Raw genomic sequence first — 18,294 nt, forward strand, 5'->3', positions numbered from 1 at the left:
CAGTCTCTTGTGAGTCCCTTAACTTTATGGAGCCACAATATTAATGTTCTGGTCAACCCATGGATGTATAAAGATAATTAGATACAAGTCCATTCCTATTGAAGGTACTCAGTGGCTTATTAAGCCAAAATATCTTGACTCTCAAGTAAAAAAAGACCATTTTCCTTAAGCCCCGCCTCCGATACGTTCCGTCACGTCCGGTCTCGGCTCGTTCAAATGAATGGAGGATTGAAAATAACTCTGGATTCAGCTTTTAGCGCATATTTACAGGTCCTTATATTATAAATGAGGGCTATTCAAGTGTATTGTGGAGTTGATTTACAAATTCTAAGCTGATTTAAATACGTAATTCAATGGAAAAAAGTGTTTTTAGGCCCAGCCGTATCGCGTGACCGACACTGAAGTTGTATTACAGCCATTTGGCCACTAAGAACATTTGATCATACACCTTGATGACTTCCTGGGGTCTTGGCAGTGCCCCTTTGAGGTATGGGTGCGAACTACCTCTGCTGAAGAAATAGTCCTCTCCCCAGGAATGATGTCTCTATCAGACATAAGATCAACAGCTTGTGTTCAATATAAACATAATTCTGCGGTAATTCTTACGAAAACTGTTCACACTGAGTTCTTCCAGAGTAATCCAAACATTGTTTTCTGAAAAAAAACATGTTTTTTTAATAAAACTTTTCAATCTTTCGGGCAACACAAACAAAATTGCATTTCAACCCCATTATATTGAATCGTCTGAAGAAATCTCAAGAGACGAGTACCTCAAAACCTGGGCGAATAAAACGATCTGCATCGCTTCCATTACAGGTAAGATGGAAATACACATTTTATTTTAGTAGAGCTGACCCTTTGAAGAAAAATCCAATCTACTTAAAAAAGAAACAATCTCCAGACTCCTCTTTCCCTCTGCCTCCCGTTTTTAGTTCAGCTGTAACAAAGAAAAAAGATAATCTGTCCTCCGGCGGGCAGCTATCCCATTCCTCCTTTTCTTTGTAGCCTTAGTCCATTCTTATGATTCATTTCAATCCATAATTACAGCAAACACTAACACTGCCAAGGCATCAGAACACAAGAAGGGCCTTTTTGCATTACAAAGCCTTGTAGAGTGTACTATTTTCACATCAATAAATCATTATCGTATTATATCATCACATTATAATAGTATAATTACTCTAGAGAAAGCCATTGCAAATAAGCTCTACCCGTCTGAGCTCTGCAGTTTGCAAAGATTAAGCGGGACATCTGCCGCAGGGTTTAACGGTGGACCAGGGGGCGCTGTTCTTCCAATGCTAACAAATCTTACGGCTTATGGAGTTCATTATACCGGCAGATGGTAGGAGGAGCAAAAGGGCATCAGAAACAACCCTTGCAACATGTTTGTTCTGCTCGGTAAATCAAAACAGAAGAAGCTTGAGTGATGAAGCAACAACAGGCAGGGGGGATTTACGGGAAACAAGGCCGTGAGTCACCGCCGCTGCCAATGACTCAGAGGCTGCCAATCGGCTCCTTGATTTTCAGTTTATCTGTAAGAAAGAAGCCGGCTAATTTGTCCTCTCATGACATCCTCGCCGCGCTCCCTCTGCCTTTCTCTACCCTGCTCTATTCTCCCGTTTATCTGTAACACAAAACCGGCGGGTCTGACCTCATGCAAAGCCCTCTCTATCTCTGTTTCTATGCTCGCCTCATCCCTTCATCCTCTCCTCCGCCCTGCCTTTCATTGCCGGATTCTGTCGTTATCCCCGGCTAGATCCAACCCACGCTATCTCTCGCTCTCCGTGGTGTCACAACCAGAAGACGATATGTTGCAGCTCAACGGATAACACACACACACACACACACACACACACACACACACACACACACACACACACACTTGCACAACTCTGCATCAACACAATAACACCAAACACATGCATGCATATTTACAGGATCAGGGATGTTGGGAGAGAAGGGCACTAACACACTCACAGCATCTTTCTGCACACACACACACACACGCAGCATGCTCTCTCACACTTGCACACACACACATATGCGGGCACAGGTTTAGGACACACAGAGAGACAGCAGGCAATGTGGCAAGGACACAACAGCATGATCACACACACACACACACACACACACACACACACACACACACACACACACACACACACACACACATACACACACACACACACACACACACACACACACACACACACACACACAAGCTACTTTCCTCTAAAAGCACACACAAATGTTCAGACATATGCGCACAAATTCCAGCTTGTGTAAACATACACACTTGCAAAATCCCCGTCCACGCTGATTAATGCAGGATCACACACACACTTGCTGTAAGCAGAGGGAAACACACACACACTTGTACACAAACCACATCTTCACATTCCTACAGATCCTCCATCACACACTCTGTCCCACACACCTTCACAGAACCACACCAGGCTGCGGGAGTAACGGATTACATGTAACGGGATTATGTAACCAGGATACAAAGGGAAGGTATTCGATAACAGTAACATAAAAAGATTTGTAATCAGATTACTGGTACATCTTTCAAAACTGGGGATTACTAGGAGGATTACAACCCTACAATACTTTTAAAAATACATATCAATTTATTTCCAAATGCAGTAGGACACCTGATTTATTGAACAAAAGAAGTGTTTGCTTTTAATAAATGTTTCAAACTAATACAGCATTTGTGACTTATACTTTATGTGCCTTGACTATCATTTAGGATGACCCATTTTCATACAAAATATCTTCATATACATTTCTTCTTGTCTAAGATCATATGTTTTTTTTGCTTTACATAATACCCTTACACAGAAAACATATTATTGTTATTTATGTTCTCTCTTATATATTTGGATTGCATTTGATATTGAGATAACCAAAAAGTAGCAGAAAGTAATCAGGATACATTACTTTCATATCCTGATATTATATTAGGTTACTAATTTGTTCAAATGTAACTAGCTCGAGTCCTCACTAACACTAAGAAAGTGGATCACATCACTCCTGTTCTGAAGTCTTTACACTGGCTTCCTGTGTGTCAAAGAATAGATTTCATAATACTGCTGCTGGTTTATAAATCTTTGAATGGTTTAGGCCCAAAATACATTTCTGACCTCCTGCTAAATTATGAACCATCCAGATCTCTCAGGTCTTCAGGGACTGGTCAGCTTTCTGTCCCCAGAGTCAGAACTAAACATGGAGAAGCAGCGTTCAGTTATTATGCTCCAAATATCTGGAACAAACTCCCAGAAACCTGCAGGTCCGCTGCAACTCTGACTACTTTTAAATCCAGGCTGAAGACTTTTCTTTTTGTCGCTGCTTTTAATTGAACTATTCATATGTTAGACTGCACTGTAACTTTTATCCATGTACTTTTTTCTTTTAATGTTTATTTTATTATCTTTTCTTTTTAATGACTGATTTTAAATGCCATTTTCTTAATCTCTTTCATTTTTTGTAAAGCACTTTGAATTGCCTTGTGTTGAAAAGTGCTATATAAATAAACTTGCCTTGCCTTGCCTTGCCTAGTAAGTGTAACGGATTACATCTCTCAACCCTGACCACACACACACAGATCCAAACCAGAGCCCACCAACACACATTTTCTCACACACACACAGCGTCCACACACTCTGTCTGTCTCTCACCTTCCAGCTCCTGGTTTCCTTTGTACCAGCGCAGACTGGCAGCGGGTTTGCTGCCTGTACTGGTGCAGGTCAGGGTGACCGTGCCCCCCTCCGACACTGCATTCTCAAAGCCCAAGATCTGAGGTTTGCCGGGCACACCTAAAGAGAGAAAGAGCCAGAAAGAGTTAGTGTAAATAGAAGGAGAGGAAACTTTCATGCTGCAGGGCTCACCTTGGAGCCGGAGAAAAAAGAAAGGCCAAGGGCTGAGCTAACAAATACTGCATGTTTTTAACTAAGTGTGGATTTTAAGGGGAAATTAATATCAACAACATTTGATACAGCATCTTCAATATCTCAGGTTGAATTTATTAGGTCAATTCTGAAACTGTGAAGCTTTGAGGAATATAATGATGCAGGCTTGATGTGCCCCAAAAAGTGTTCAGTCATCGCACAGCAGCTGAAATAACTGTAAGCTCCTGTTCCCGATGTCTTTGCAGAATAATCAGACCTACTGTCTCCCCATCAGTTTATCAATGTATTATATTGCGTTTTATGTTTGATGGCAAGCGGCCACTTAAGACTGTGCAAAGAAAGGCTGTTTTGTCTGAGAAGAAAAGGCGGATGTATCTTAATGATGTTACAGTACCACATGAACTGTTAGGTTGGCCAGCTTTATGATCCTTGAACAGCGCTCTGGTCCCAGCTGTGCGCGTCACTTTTTAGTGTCCGTTGTGTTCTTGTTCTTGCAGCGTTTTTCTATTTGCAGCATTTTGTTTTTGCAGCGCTTTCAGTTAATGCTGCACATGTCTCTTCAAGTTGGTGACTGTTTTCTAAATGCTGCGCATGTGTTTGGGCACATTTGTGTTTTTTTATTGCATTGCAAATTCAGCATTACTTTGTTCACAGCTTCCATGTGACAAAGTGACTACAAATCAATGCAGTAATGTCTCACAACATTGGACGAGTAGGACACGCCTTCTTTTACTTTAGGGTTTTTTCCCTTATTCCCTAATAAGTTTTATTCATAGTTCAGCACTCTTTTATTTAAAAGTGTTATTTTTCTTGTGACCAACAAACTCAAACTCAACGCTTCGAGATTTGTCTTGGCAGATGAGAAGCGCTATATAAATTAAATGTATTATTATTATTCCACAGGACAAGAGGACACACTTAAACTGAGTGAAGGCTGTTTAGAAACCAGTCGTGAATTATTTGTCAATGGTCATTTTGAACAGATTTTGACAGCAATTTAAAAAACAAGTCACCATGAAGGCAAAATAACCACATTGAAAGCTCTATATCAGCTGTTGACATATTGTTACATTGAGTTTAATGGGCTTGGACAATAAAGACAAAAAGGCCAATACCATGACGTTTTAATACAAATGAGGACCTTTGCCACTAAAACTCTGTTGGTGGTAATGGCTGATATTAACAAAGACACTATATTGATGTGTTATTGGTTATACTCTGTAATAAGGTCAGTATCAGACCAAATAACAATGTCCAACACCAGTTGGATGGAAAAATATAGGCCTTTTTATTGCTTAACAAGACAGAGGATTAACACTGTGATCAAAATGCTTGTAGTAATACATATTCACAGGGGAACTCCACACTCTTACTCTGTCGACATCTTCTTAATGAATGCACGGCACAAAATACAGATTTTAAGTGCAGTGTATGAGTCTCAAGACGACCGCATTTTTAGTAAGACTTGAAACCCTACAGAAGCTGAATAAAGAGGTGAAAATTAAGTTATACGATCATTCATTAACTTTCACATTACAGCAGTACTTCTGACATAAATCAAGTACCATATCCCAACGTTATCCTACTGAGATGAACATTGAATTCATGTGGGACATTGTGCTACCCCTTTAAAACCAGCAGCATGATTTCCACATTTACTTTGACAGCCTTGGAATTTCCACAATAAAAGTGAGTCTGGTTAATAGCATTGTGTGACGGTTCATTCTAAGTACTTCAGATCAGTTCAAAATGTCAAGTAAATTAGATTTTGCAGGGATTATTAAATACGAGTCGACACCCAGAATTCATTACTTAAAAGCCAAGATGGGAGTTTTAATGACTCAGTCAGACTTAATGGTTTTTAGGGGGGAGATAGTGGTGCCTTGTGTGATAGTGTGCACAAAGAAACTGGGAAGGAAAGAGGGATGAAGTGAGCCAAAGGTCAGATTCAAAACAAAAAGCCAGGTTTGAAGCCTTGAGCCAAACCAAAATGTCATGATACATCTTCACCTCCCACAGTTGTCCTCCAGATTCCTCCGCAGCCGGTTACAAGGAGACACATTTTTGCTTAATTACTATTTTAACATGGAGCACAAGTTGTTGTTCAGCAGGGGAAGGAAGGAATCTACGACTGCACCCTGCCAAATATTTCAGAATCCACTCCTCACCATCATGGTCGAAGGAGAGAGTGGAGAGAAATAAACTTTTCTTGCCATATACCATCTGGAGCTGTAGTGAGCAGCACTTTTCTCCAAGTGTTGGCGGAGTTAACTGTCATTCTGCTTTAGGAAAAACACTTGGTTTGCTGTTTATAGCGCCATTTAGGGAGGAGAGAAAGAGAGGGGGTGGACAGAGAGAAGAAGACAGGGACAGACGGAAAAGTAGAGCTGGAGATCCCAGGAGGGGAAATGATATATTGTCATTTAAATTGACAAGATTTTGTACCAATTATGAAAATGTGTGACATTTTTCAGGCCAGAAAATTCAAGACATTTCCATAATATTCCAAGTTATTAGGGAGTAGATGGATGGATACATGGACATACAGTATATAGATACATAGATGGATAGATAAGATATGAAGGAGGAAGATAGGGAGGGAGGAATGATGGAAGGAAGGAGGGATGAAAGGATGGATGTATGGATGAATAGAAGGAAGGAAAGAAGGAAGGATTAAAGAAAGGAAGGAAAGAAGGAAGGAAGGATTGATGGTGGAAGAAAGGAGGGATGAAAGGATGGACGAAAGGATGGATGTATGGATGAATAGAAGGAAGGAAAGAAGGAAGGAAGGATTAAAGAAAGGAAGGAAAGAAGGAAGTTAGGAAGGGGGAAGGAAAGAAGGATGGATGGACGAAACGATGGACAAAGGATGGATGGATAGAAGGAATGAAGATGGACGGACGAAAGGATGATCAATGAAAGGAAGGAAGGAAGGAAGGAAGGGGGAAGAAAGGAAAGAAGGGTGGATCGATGGAAAGATAGATAGATAGATAGATAGAGAGATAGAGAGATAGGTAGATAGGTAGATAGGTAGATAGGTAGATAGGTAGATATGTAGATAGGTATATATGTAGATAGGTAGATATATAGGTAGGTAGATAGGTAGATATGTAGATAGGTATATATGTAGATAGGTAGATAGGTAGATAGGTAGATAGTAGATAGGTAGATAGGTAGATAGGTAGATAGGTAGATAGGTAGATAGGTAGATAGGTAGATAGGTAGATAGGTAGATAGGTAGATAGGTAGATAGGTAGATAGGTAGATAGGTAGATATGTAGATAGGTAGATAGGTAGATAGGTAGATATGTAGATAGGTAGATAGGTAGATAGGTAGATAGGTAGATAGGTAGATAGGTAGATAGGTAGATATGTAGATAGGTATATATGTAGATAGGTATATATGTAGATATGTAGATAGGTAGATAGATAGATAGATAGATAGATAGATAGATAGATAGATAGATAGATAGATAGATAGATAGATAGGTAGATAGGTAGATAGGCAGATAGATAGATAGATGGATAGGTAGATAGATGGATGGATAGATAGATAGATAGATGGATATGGATCGATAGATGGATAGATAGATAGATGGATGGAGATGGATGGATGGATGGATAGATAGATGGATATATATATATAGATAGGTAGATATATATATAGATAGATAGATAGATAGATAGATGGATAGATGGATAGATAGATAGATAGATAGATAGATAGATAGATAGATAGATAGATAGATAGATAGATAGAATAGATAGATAGATAGATAGATAGATAGATAGATAGATAGATAGATAGATAGATAGATAGATAGATAGATAGATAGATAGATAGATAGTAGATAGATGGATAGATGGATAAGTAGATAGAGTCATATTGCATGGTGTCAGTATGATTTCCCAGCAAACAGACAGATGTTTCAATATAAAGCACCGTGCACGGACCAAGGTATAGATCAAAAAAATAAAAATGTGGTCAATTTTTAATGTTGCAGTTTCTGATGTAGTGCACTGTGTGCTGAAGCTCATGGCAGTAAAGTAGCATTGAATATTAATGAGGGAATAATACCGCTCATACAGAATTGGCTGGAGAAGCCCTGTCGAGACCCTTCCCTCTACGAGGAGAATAAAAGAGAATAAAGCCGTTATAAATTATTCTCTGCTTAGCTCAGGAGAGAGCACACAGGCATGACACACCCTTTACTCTCACACACACACACGGGCTTTCAAACTGACCGGACTCAGCAGTTATGCGCTCAAGTGTGTTTGTGTCTGTCAAAACACAGCATATGTCATAACAAGAATAAAACACACACTCATGAACGCTGATGTGCATAAACTCCTTGTCTTTGACTGATTTCCCCATAGGGTCCATGCGTTTTTAGACATTTTACCATACATTTTTAATGGCTTGGCTCCCTCTCTGGGGTCATGAAATATTTATCGAACGCCGCATACAGTGTTACAGCCGTCAATTACAGTGAATACAAAATGCTCACAATTACCGCCCAATTGGAAGAAATATGGAGGAAGAGTGATTCTCATGTTAATTTGAATTTAAAGAGATAAATAGGCCCTGTATTTGCCCTTGCTTCGACACACACATTCCCCTCCCCCCGTTACACACACATCACATTAACATTTCAGACGTTCAATTCGTGCTGTAAATTATTTTTAATATACTTTACAGCACTGCCAACATATTTGAGTCAATATCATCTAATAGATTTATTCATAGATGCTCTGGACAAACCCCAAATATGGGGAGCAACCATGTGGGCTTTCGGCAACAGAACAGTCGTTGTTATCGTCATGCCCCGCCCTGAATATCTCCATGTTAGCAGCTCTTGTTTCCACTTAGTGCTTCTCCAAGAGAATGAGGCAGAAACCCTCTGCAGCTGCGTTTTTATCTGAGAATAAGTTGGTGCATTGAATTAGAGAAGCAGAGAGGAAATAGCAATAATTGATCCTCCTTAGAAACTATGAATATCATAGAACATACAAAATGCATTATTTCTGTAAATGATACAAAATGAAGCGACGAGAGCTAATTTGTTGAATAAACCTGGATTGTTCATGATCAGCACAAATGTGATTCAATTTCACCGCGCAGCAGTTTGAAATTGGCATTGGATGCTATGAAATATTGGCCATAAATGTGCCCGACACAACCTCCCGGGAATATCAGCCCAGCTGTCTCTCCCATGTATACAGGGAGCCTCTCTGTGTGTGTTGCTGCATTACAGTTCTGCCAAGCACAGTGCTCTGTTCTCAGCTACAAGATGAAATGTGTCCAGAATGAGGAGAAATAACAACTCGACTAATAAAAATCAATACTTGAAAGACTATTCGTGGATGTCCAAAGCCACTTCGCCCAATAACCAATCAATGAACAGGCCCACTCGGCCCACAGCTGACAGCATGAACACAGTTTATTGCAGGCCGCAGGGTAGTGTTACGTATAGGTAATAACATCCATCTCAAAGAAGATTAGTGGAGCCGCTTTATCTGCACACAAGAGTTATTTGAGGTCATAACCTTACACAAAGGTTAACGCTGTAGCACGGCTCTGGATCAGACTGGATGAAGGCATCACATGGAGGGCTGTAACATGAACGTCCCAAAAGAAATGGAGTATTTACAATCCTATCTTTCAATTGATCGGTGACACTGCAGAATGGCAGCTTTTACTTAAAGGTTCCCTATTATACTGTTTTTCATCAATATATTATAGGTCTCAGATATATACAAACATGTCTCTGATTGGCTGAAACACCAATCATTGCAACATTACCCATAATCCCCTCTGTTTCAGCCCTGTTTCCAAAGTGCTGATTCTCTGTCTGTTACTTCAGATGAAAACAAGGAGCCCCTCCCCACGCCCCTCTGAGAGAGATTTGGTTACAAAGAACTCAATGGTGCTCTAGGTGGAGATTCAGGTGATAAGGGGGGGGGGGGGGGTTACCTTGGTTGCTGATTGGCTAATGGTTACACAAGCCAAAAAAACCTTATGACATCATAAAGTGGCCAAAATCTGATCAGCTCATTTTCAGACAGGTTCTTATAGAAATGGATCAGGACAAAAAGAGAGAGCATCTTTGTTCCTGAAACGTTCAGAGTCTCTTTACACAGAGGGGACACATGTTGATGTAGAAGAGACGTGAAAAAGGGAAACTCCATTGTATACATTAAGATCAAATTATTTGTCATGAGGAGTGCAGAATCTAAAATGTATGTAACGAATGATCCAGTGTTTTTGCAGCTTTTACCCATACAGAAAAGTGAAGTCACGAAAGCTCTGCCTTCTCTGAACTGATTGCAGACATTTCTTTCTAATCCGTCTTTCATAAGTCCTCTAACTTTGTGGAAGTGAAACACTTTAGTGCCGCAGTTCTTTGCTTCATGCCAACAGGCAGCCTCTGCTCGCATGTGGACATCCACAGGGTCAAACTTCATTCTGCTCTGCGCCGGGGTAAACTCCGCAGGGGAGGTCAGGCCAGCACAACGCCACAGCGGTGCATCAAGGTGAATTTGAGCTACTTTTTCGCAGCTCTAAACAAGTTAAACTCTGTTTATCATTTGAAGGGGAATACATGTCCTGCTTGTGTCCGAAAGAAGACATTGTTGTGAGATATTTGTAAGAAAATGAGGAGACCATGAAAAAAAATTGCGAGAACTTTGGAGTATCCATTCATATTTGTCACAATCCCACAGGTTTGGTTGAGTAATGAAGACAGATGGCAGTCAAGCTGATTTATCACCTGTCAATCAGTTTTAAAGGAGAGTGTGAACACAGGAAAGATAAGGATGTTGCGTTAGTAGACCTGAGTGAGAACAGAGAGCCATTTTTCTTTTTAGAAAAGCTTAAGAATCAAATCTGAGTGTGCCTCACACAGAGGAATCCTCCTTCAAGAAAAGACACAAGGTAAAAAGGTTCCTATAGAGTAATAGGGGTTTACTCTTTATTATATTACAATGAGCAATTATTTTATTGTTGATGTTTTTCACCTGCCCTTAAAAAAGTGAATCTGCTAATCTGCCTGACAGTCGGGTACAAACAGTCACAGGTTTATTTCAAGGTCTGGAAAGCTGCATCCTGTTTTTGGCAACATCGAGATGACAGATTGCCCCCCAATATGCACAGTGTGTTAGAATATGCATGCGTGCGTGTGTGTGTGTGTGTGTGTGTGTGTGTGTGTGTGTGTGTGTGTGTGTGTGTGTGTGTGTGTGTGTGTGTGTGTGTGTGTGTGTGTGTGTGTGTGTGTGTGTGTATGTGTGTGTGTGTGTGTGTGTGTGTGTGACCCACCTAGCACGGTGACTGTAGCCCTGGCGGTGCGGACGGGCATGGTGAAGAGGGAGCAGGTGTACTCGCCCTCGTCCGACAGCTGTACCTCTCCGATGTCGATGGAGAGCTCGACGGAAGAGGAGAAATGCAGCTGGATGCGGTGATCTCTGAGCGCTGAGGGAAGGAGAGGAAGAGGATATTAATTGAAGAAGATTGAAGATTCAACTTATTGTCATTCAACTTATTGTCAATACGTTCTATGTAACAAAATGGTTTCTCTGCATTTGACCCATCCTAGTGTTAGGAGCAGTGGGCTGCCATTACTGTATGTACGGCGCCCGGGGAGCAGTGGAGGGAACGGTGCCTTGCTCAGGGACACCTCGGTAGCACTTGGTCTTTCCGGGACTTGAACTAATGACCTTCCAGTTGCCAAGCCAAGTCCCTATGGACTTCGCCACCACCGCCCTAATGATCAGATGATCAGAAATATGCATGTATAATTGATCCGCTTAATGGATAATTGTGGCGGATTTTTTTCATGATTTTATCTATTTATTTGCTTTAATGGTTTTTTGACCTTAAGGTGTTATAACTTTAATACTGCTTAATCCATTTGATATGTCTTTTTTAAATATTGCAATGGATTTTCTTACTTTAAACTTGTACTGGAAGGAAAAGGAGGAAACGAGGAGGAAGATGTAGCATATAGTAAGCATATGTGTAAGTTAAAGTATAGATAGATAAAAGGAAAGACGGAAAAGTGGAGGAGAATTAGGGTGTGACGGAAGGGGGAGGAGAGCAGCGCATGTGGGATAAGGAATAAAGCAGGAGAGAAAGAAGGGGGAGGAGCAAGAGGAGAGAAGAAGGAAACATGAAAGGATGTGAGGATTAAGAAAGGGAGGAGATGGAGAGATGGGAAAGGAAAAAGACCATGGAGGAAATCAGATGATGTACGGAGGAAGATTATAGAACTGGGAGTAAAGATGGAAGACTGTAGGGAAAGGAAGGAAAGGAAGGAAAGGAAGGAAAGGTGTGGCCGTGGAGAACAAGGAGAGTTGAGAAAGGGAAAGCAAGAGGAAAAGATGAGGATAGAGAAAAGATACAGAACAAAGTTAAGGAAAGGAAAACAGGGGATTGTGAAGGCACACGTTGGGAGAGTAGGAAAAGAATAAAGTAGTGGTGATGTATCGAGAACAATAAGGGAGGTGATAAGAGAGTAAGAAAGCATGAGGGAGAGGGCGAGCAAAGTTAGGAGGGGGCAGAGTCAGAGTGAAAGAGGAAAGCAAGAACGATGAGAATTTAAATCACAGGAAAGGTACAATGGAAAGGAGGAAGAGGGGGGAGGTGTTTAGAGAGAAAATGATGTAAGAAAGAGCAGTGGGGGAGGAGGTGAGAGAGGAGGAAGAAATAGCTGAGATGTGAGCGAGGCGAAGAAGGGAGAAAAAGACAAGGAGACGCAAATTGAGAATGAAAGACAAAAGAAAGTGCAAACAAATAAAATAAATAGAGGAAGCATAAATAGCAGGGAGAATAAAGGAGAGGCGGCAGTGAGGGGTGGGTTAGGGGAGGAGGGAGAGGGGGGAGGAACATAAGAGAGACATAAATGGCTTTGTCATCAATGAGAAATCCAGCCATGAAAGGGGAGAGAGAGCGCAAGAGACCGAGATGGATGATGATGATGAAATGCTACGAAATAACCCGCTCGTTTCCGTGATAGCGTTGACCTCTGCGTGTTTGTGCAGTGTGATTGCTGCCTGTCTCCCTGCCTCCCTACCTGCCTGTCTCCCTGCCTCCCTACCTGCCTGTCTCCCTGCCTCCCTATCTGCCTGTCTCCCTGCTTCCCTACCCGCCTGTTTCCCTGCCTCCCTGTCTGCCTGTCTCCCTGCTTCCCTACCCGCCTGTTTCCCTGCCTCCCTATCTGCCTGTCTCCCTGCTTCCCTACCCGCCTGTTTCCCTGCCTCCCTGTCTGCCTGTCTCCCTGCTTCCCTACCCCCTGCCTCCCTACCCGCCTGTCTCCCTGCCTCCCTACCTGCCTGTCTCCCTGCCTCCCTACCCACCTGTCTCCCTGCCTCCCACCCACCTGTCTCCCTGCCTCCCTACCCGCCTGTCTCCCTGCCTCCCTACCCGCCTGTCTCTCCAGACGTCTATCCGTCTATCTCTCTGTCTCAAGAAAGGCTTTACAGCTTTCTTCCCTGGCGCCATCATGGAGAGTCGGCTCTCCGCAAATAATGACTTGAAGAACAAGAAGAAAGCAGATACCTGGGAAAAGGTATCGCGGTCGAGTAAAGTGAATCGTCTGATTGATTTTTTCCCGCATTAGGTTTTAAGTGACTTACTGTGGCGGATTGTAACTAAGTACATCCAATGCAAGTACTTAAGTATAATCTTAAATTACTTGTACTTTACTTCGGTGTTTCTATTTCTGCCACTTGGTGCTTCTACTCCACTACATCTCAGAGGGAAATATTGTAAATTACATATGGGATTTGAGACCTTAGCCGCTTTCACACCAAGTACTTTGCCGTATTTAGTGCCGGCACTTATTACCCCATGGAACTAAGTACAGATCGCGTTCACACCGGAATAAGTTCCCTGAGGGAAGATTACGCAAATGAAGCCGCTGACGTCACTTCTTCTTCTTCTGCTTTGGGTTTACTGGCAGGCCGCAAACCACTTCACGGCGTATACTGCCACCCGAAGTCTCGGAAGCCTTCCGAGTAAATCGCCAGAACGCCGACACCTCCTCATCTCCACCGCTCCCATGTTTTTTGTTGTGTTGCCATAAGTTATTCTCTCTGCGCGGGGCTAATGCTAATAATGCTAATGCCAGCAAATACAATGGCAGCTTCACAAAACTTTTCAGAGTTTTACGGGGCGTGGTTTGCAATTCGCCCAGCCAATAGAAATTGGTACTTTTTTCTCCCCAGGATGGTACCACCTCTCTAGCAGGCACTAAACATGGGGGTAAAAGTTCCCGGCACTAAGTACTCTTTTTGGTGTGAATGCAAAATAAGGGGTACTAATGGAACTAAACAGGAAAAGTACTCCGGTGTGAACATTAAAACCGCTCTTATAATAGTCTATAGAATATATATAGACACTTTTACAAGACCCATTCTTACTGAGTAATTTTGATACTAGGACATTTTGCAGATGAATGTACTTTGTACTTTCACTTAAGTAACATTTTACTTAAAGTGGCCTCAATAAGCTATTTAGGGTTTTTTCTTTCCTGTTTGGGTTTTTGTGCATGTTAATGGTCTTCAAAGGCTATAATCCCAAAGATTCCTCCAGAGGGAGTTTCTCTCTATTTCCACACCTGCCTAGTCTAACATCTGGAACATGAGGAGTTAGAGTTCCTCTGAAATACATTTAATATGAAGCTTTGTATTCCCTTGTAACGTTTCTGTGTTTGTTGAGTCTTACCTATTTTAAACCAATGATTGGACTAATGAAATACATGTTTTGGGACCATTTACAATTAGATTAATTTAGGCTTAAGGGTATTTGCTTGGTGTGTTGGGTTAGGTTTCTGTTTAATGTTTAAACTCTCCCCAATTCTAGTAAGATCCATTGTTAATACTTTCTTTTAGGCAGATGCTAGTTACACCCGGGTGTCTGTAGCTAACAATGCTATTTACACCCGGGTGTACTGTACGTAGCTAACAATGCTATTTACACACGGGTGTCCTTAGCTAATAATGCTATTTTCACAAATAAACACTTATTTGTATTGCCTGGTCCCTATTCTCAAGCTTCAGATAGCTTTTCTGGGTGTCCCACTTCACTTATCGCCATTGTGTTTTATGATTGTACCTGCAATTTTGGTGAATATAAGAATTGATTTGAATTAGTTTAAAGTCAAGCTAAACCAACGGCTGTATTTTAGGTATTATTAGTCGAACTATAGAAGTAGACGAATGGCGGAGGTTTCAAGGACCTTATATGACATGAGAGCTGATTAAAAAACCCTCCTTCCTACCTATAGGGCCTTAATTGGATTAGGCCCCTAATACATATATCTCAGGCCTTATTTCCCCATAGACTCCTTCTCTCCCTTTATGTTCCCTTGATGCTGGTTAATTATCCAGTCCTCACTTTAATAAGAACTCTTATGGTGGTCCAGCCTTTTCCCAATGAGCCCCACTTCTCTGGAATAATCTCCAGCTCTCTTTGCACTTAAATATTCATGGTTAAAGCAAAAGTTTTTTCTCTCCGCCAACATATTTCCGATCAGCTGGGATTCAAATCCCTGAATATTTGAACTTGCTTAGGAAAGAACTAGCTACACCAATCTGTATGTGATCTTTGCCCACCCTTATGATGTGAGTGTGTGTGTGTGTGTACTTTTCAAGTTGTGGTTTAGCTGATTTGTAAAATGTACAGAGACTGGGCTGATGTGATAATGTGAACTCAGAACAAACTACAGTTGAAGAAGAAAATGTGTGGGAAACTCTCTTCTCAGCAGTTTTGAACATTTTCGCTCAGACTAACGAGGAGACGGGTTAGGATGTTTTTTTGTTAAGAACAATACATCACTTGTCAGCATTTGGTTTGTCTTTGGAAATAATCTGAAATAAATCAGAGACAGCTATTAGTCAGCCAGCAAACACAATAGCCTACCAATTTGTCACGGTACCATTTTTGTTTGATTGTTTCATCCATTCGCTTCAAATCTATCGCTTTTTGTAACAGTGGAAATGTGTTAAGGTTTTAAAATGTCCTTCTGTTTCAACAGTAACACAAACTAAACCATATATAAAACGTTTTGCTCGATAGTAAGAAGTCTAGTTCTTAAACAATATGATGCTAATGCAACTGCTAATGTCAGCCAGGGTTGCAACAAGGCAGTCAACAACATTAAGACAAACTATATAGAGTAGTACATAATCAAAAGAAAGCTGTGTCCATTTGAATAAAGTTGTGTTAGTCTATAGCTAATAGCTCATTTTCAGGTTCATATTTGTTTTTTGTGCTTCTACTGTGACATGTTTACATACTTTAATGTTCAAAAGGGCCTTTATGTTTGTCCCTCTGAAGGGAACTCTGGGATTTTAGCCTTTGTAGACCATTTACATGCACAAAAACCTATATAACACACTACAGGTAAGGGACAACCACAAAAAGCATAATAGAGCCCCTCTAAGAAAAAAAGAGATACCGCTTGTGTTAAGTAACTTGTCAAGACATTTTATTCTGAAAAATCTTTGTGTGGGTGATTCCAAATATGTGCGTAGTAGTGTGATGTGGTCACTGTGTATTTCCATATCCTTTTGTTTATTTGCCTTCTCAGTATTGAGCCACATCTGTATCTATTTGCCTCCTCGTCTCTTATTGTCTCACTATGATCTCCCTGTCTTTCCATCTTCCCATCTGTTCATTCACCTGTATATCTCTATTGCACTCCCACACACACACACACACACACACACACACACACACACACACACACACACACACACACACACACACCTCTGTTTCGCTTTTTGTTTTTCAGTTATTTCATCCAACTACTTTATCTTCATGCCTTATCACTAAGCAAGGTCACTACATTTGTCTTCATGAGCTAGCCTCTCTGTGTGTGTGGGTGGGTGTGTGGGTGTGTGGGTGTGGCATACGGTCACTCACTCCTGCACACACACAGACACACACACACATACACACACACACACACAAGACACACATACACACACACACATACACACACACACACACACTTACCCATGCCCTCTGGACCCTGCAGCTCAACCATCAGTCTCCTTAATTCCCTTCCCCTCATCTCTTCTCCGTTGTTTTCTCTTACTTCTCGCCCATCTCTAATCTTTTCTGACTGCAGGCTTTTCAAATGTCTTTTGTGTTGTTCTTTTTTCCTCATAAATGATGTATATTGCTTGAGAGTACAGGTGTGATTGATTTTCAGAATGATATCTAGTTACGGGGGCGAATCGATCCAGACGCCCCTGAAAAAGTGTACATGTGCCTCGCACTGTTATGCCTGCGATATGGACAACATAAATAGTCCGTCAATAGGTCACACTCTGCTGTTTGGCTTTTGTGTCTCTCGCTGACGGGATGTAATGAATCTCTGAGTATTGAGATAAACTGGATTAATGGACAACATGTGTATGTGTGTGGTAAGATGTGTTGTTCTGTTTATTTCTCATATAACATAATGGAGACTTGAAGATTTGGATAGATATGAACATAGACTTCACACATTGAAAAGTGTGTGTGCTAGTTTTGCATTCCCAATGTTTTAAAGAGGGCCTATTATGCTTTCCCTGTAGTGTGTTATATCGTTTTTTGTGCATTTGAATGGTCTAAAAAGGCTAAAATCCCAAAGTTCTGTAAGCAATTGACCAATCACAACAGAGCAGACCATGTAATAATAGAGGTATACAAATATGATCGCAAAAATGAGCATAGTATGTCCTCTTTAAAGCACAACATAATAATCCAGTCAGCCTCTTTCAATAGGCAGACAGGTGGTCCAAATGTAATTCCCCGCTTAAATACTACATTAAACACAGGGATTAAAGATTAGGACGACAACCTTTGGCTAAAATGTTATCAGTTCCAGTCAGGCTGGGGACTTTTAATGTACCGTCATATCTCTGCTGTCCCAATAATACTGATAACAATAAAGGAAATATCTGGTTCTTTTATAAAAAGTCAAAAGTCAAAACCTGCCGCATTTTGTTAAGAAGTCAACAAATTGATATCCGTATTGATAAGCTTGAGATAAAGATTAACCATTTGTATAAAAACTGATAAAACATTCTGTACAGCCGGTTCAATCAGATCACTATATGCCGGGACAATCTTTGATGGATTTGGCAACAATAGCATGGTTCTTTGTTCCTACTTGAAACAACAGGTCATTTTGAAATGTCTAGAGTCACGGTTGGTGCGTCTGACTTTCTTTTTTCTCCATAGTAACGTAAGCTGGAGCTCATGGGTGTCGGAGATTTCGGAGCCATCTAACTGGGCCAAAAAAACATGTCTCAGAAAGTGAAATCATTTCACCTCTTCTCAGACACAAAGAGTCTTAATGTAAAGCCAAATGAAAGACAAATGTAACATCAGATT

General features: G+C 41.0%; 1 protein-coding gene across 4 annotated transcripts in view; it reads right to left on the reverse strand.

Moving 5' to 3' along the window:
- The window catches only part of cadm3 (cell adhesion molecule 3), a 116,520-nt gene that overhangs the window by 37,601 nt on the left and 60,625 nt on the right, over nucleotides 1-18,294 (reverse strand). For all 4 annotated transcript variants that reach the window (XM_034207898.1, XM_034207896.1, XM_034207894.1 and 1 more), the window contains exons 4-5: nucleotides 11,227-11,379; nucleotides 3,681-3,818 (exon numbers count right to left, since the gene is read on the reverse strand). In XM_034207898.1, the coding sequence (XP_034063789.1) occupies nucleotides 3,681-3,818; nucleotides 11,227-11,379 (291 nt within the window). The remainder of the gene's footprint in view (nucleotides 1-3,680; nucleotides 3,819-11,226; nucleotides 11,380-18,294) is intronic.

The sequence above is a fragment of the Gymnodraco acuticeps genome, unplaced genomic scaffold (assembly GCF_902827175.1).
Source record: "Gymnodraco acuticeps unplaced genomic scaffold, fGymAcu1.1, whole genome shotgun sequence".
Lineage (NCBI taxonomy): Eukaryota > Metazoa > Chordata > Actinopteri > Perciformes > Bathydraconidae > Gymnodraco > Gymnodraco acuticeps.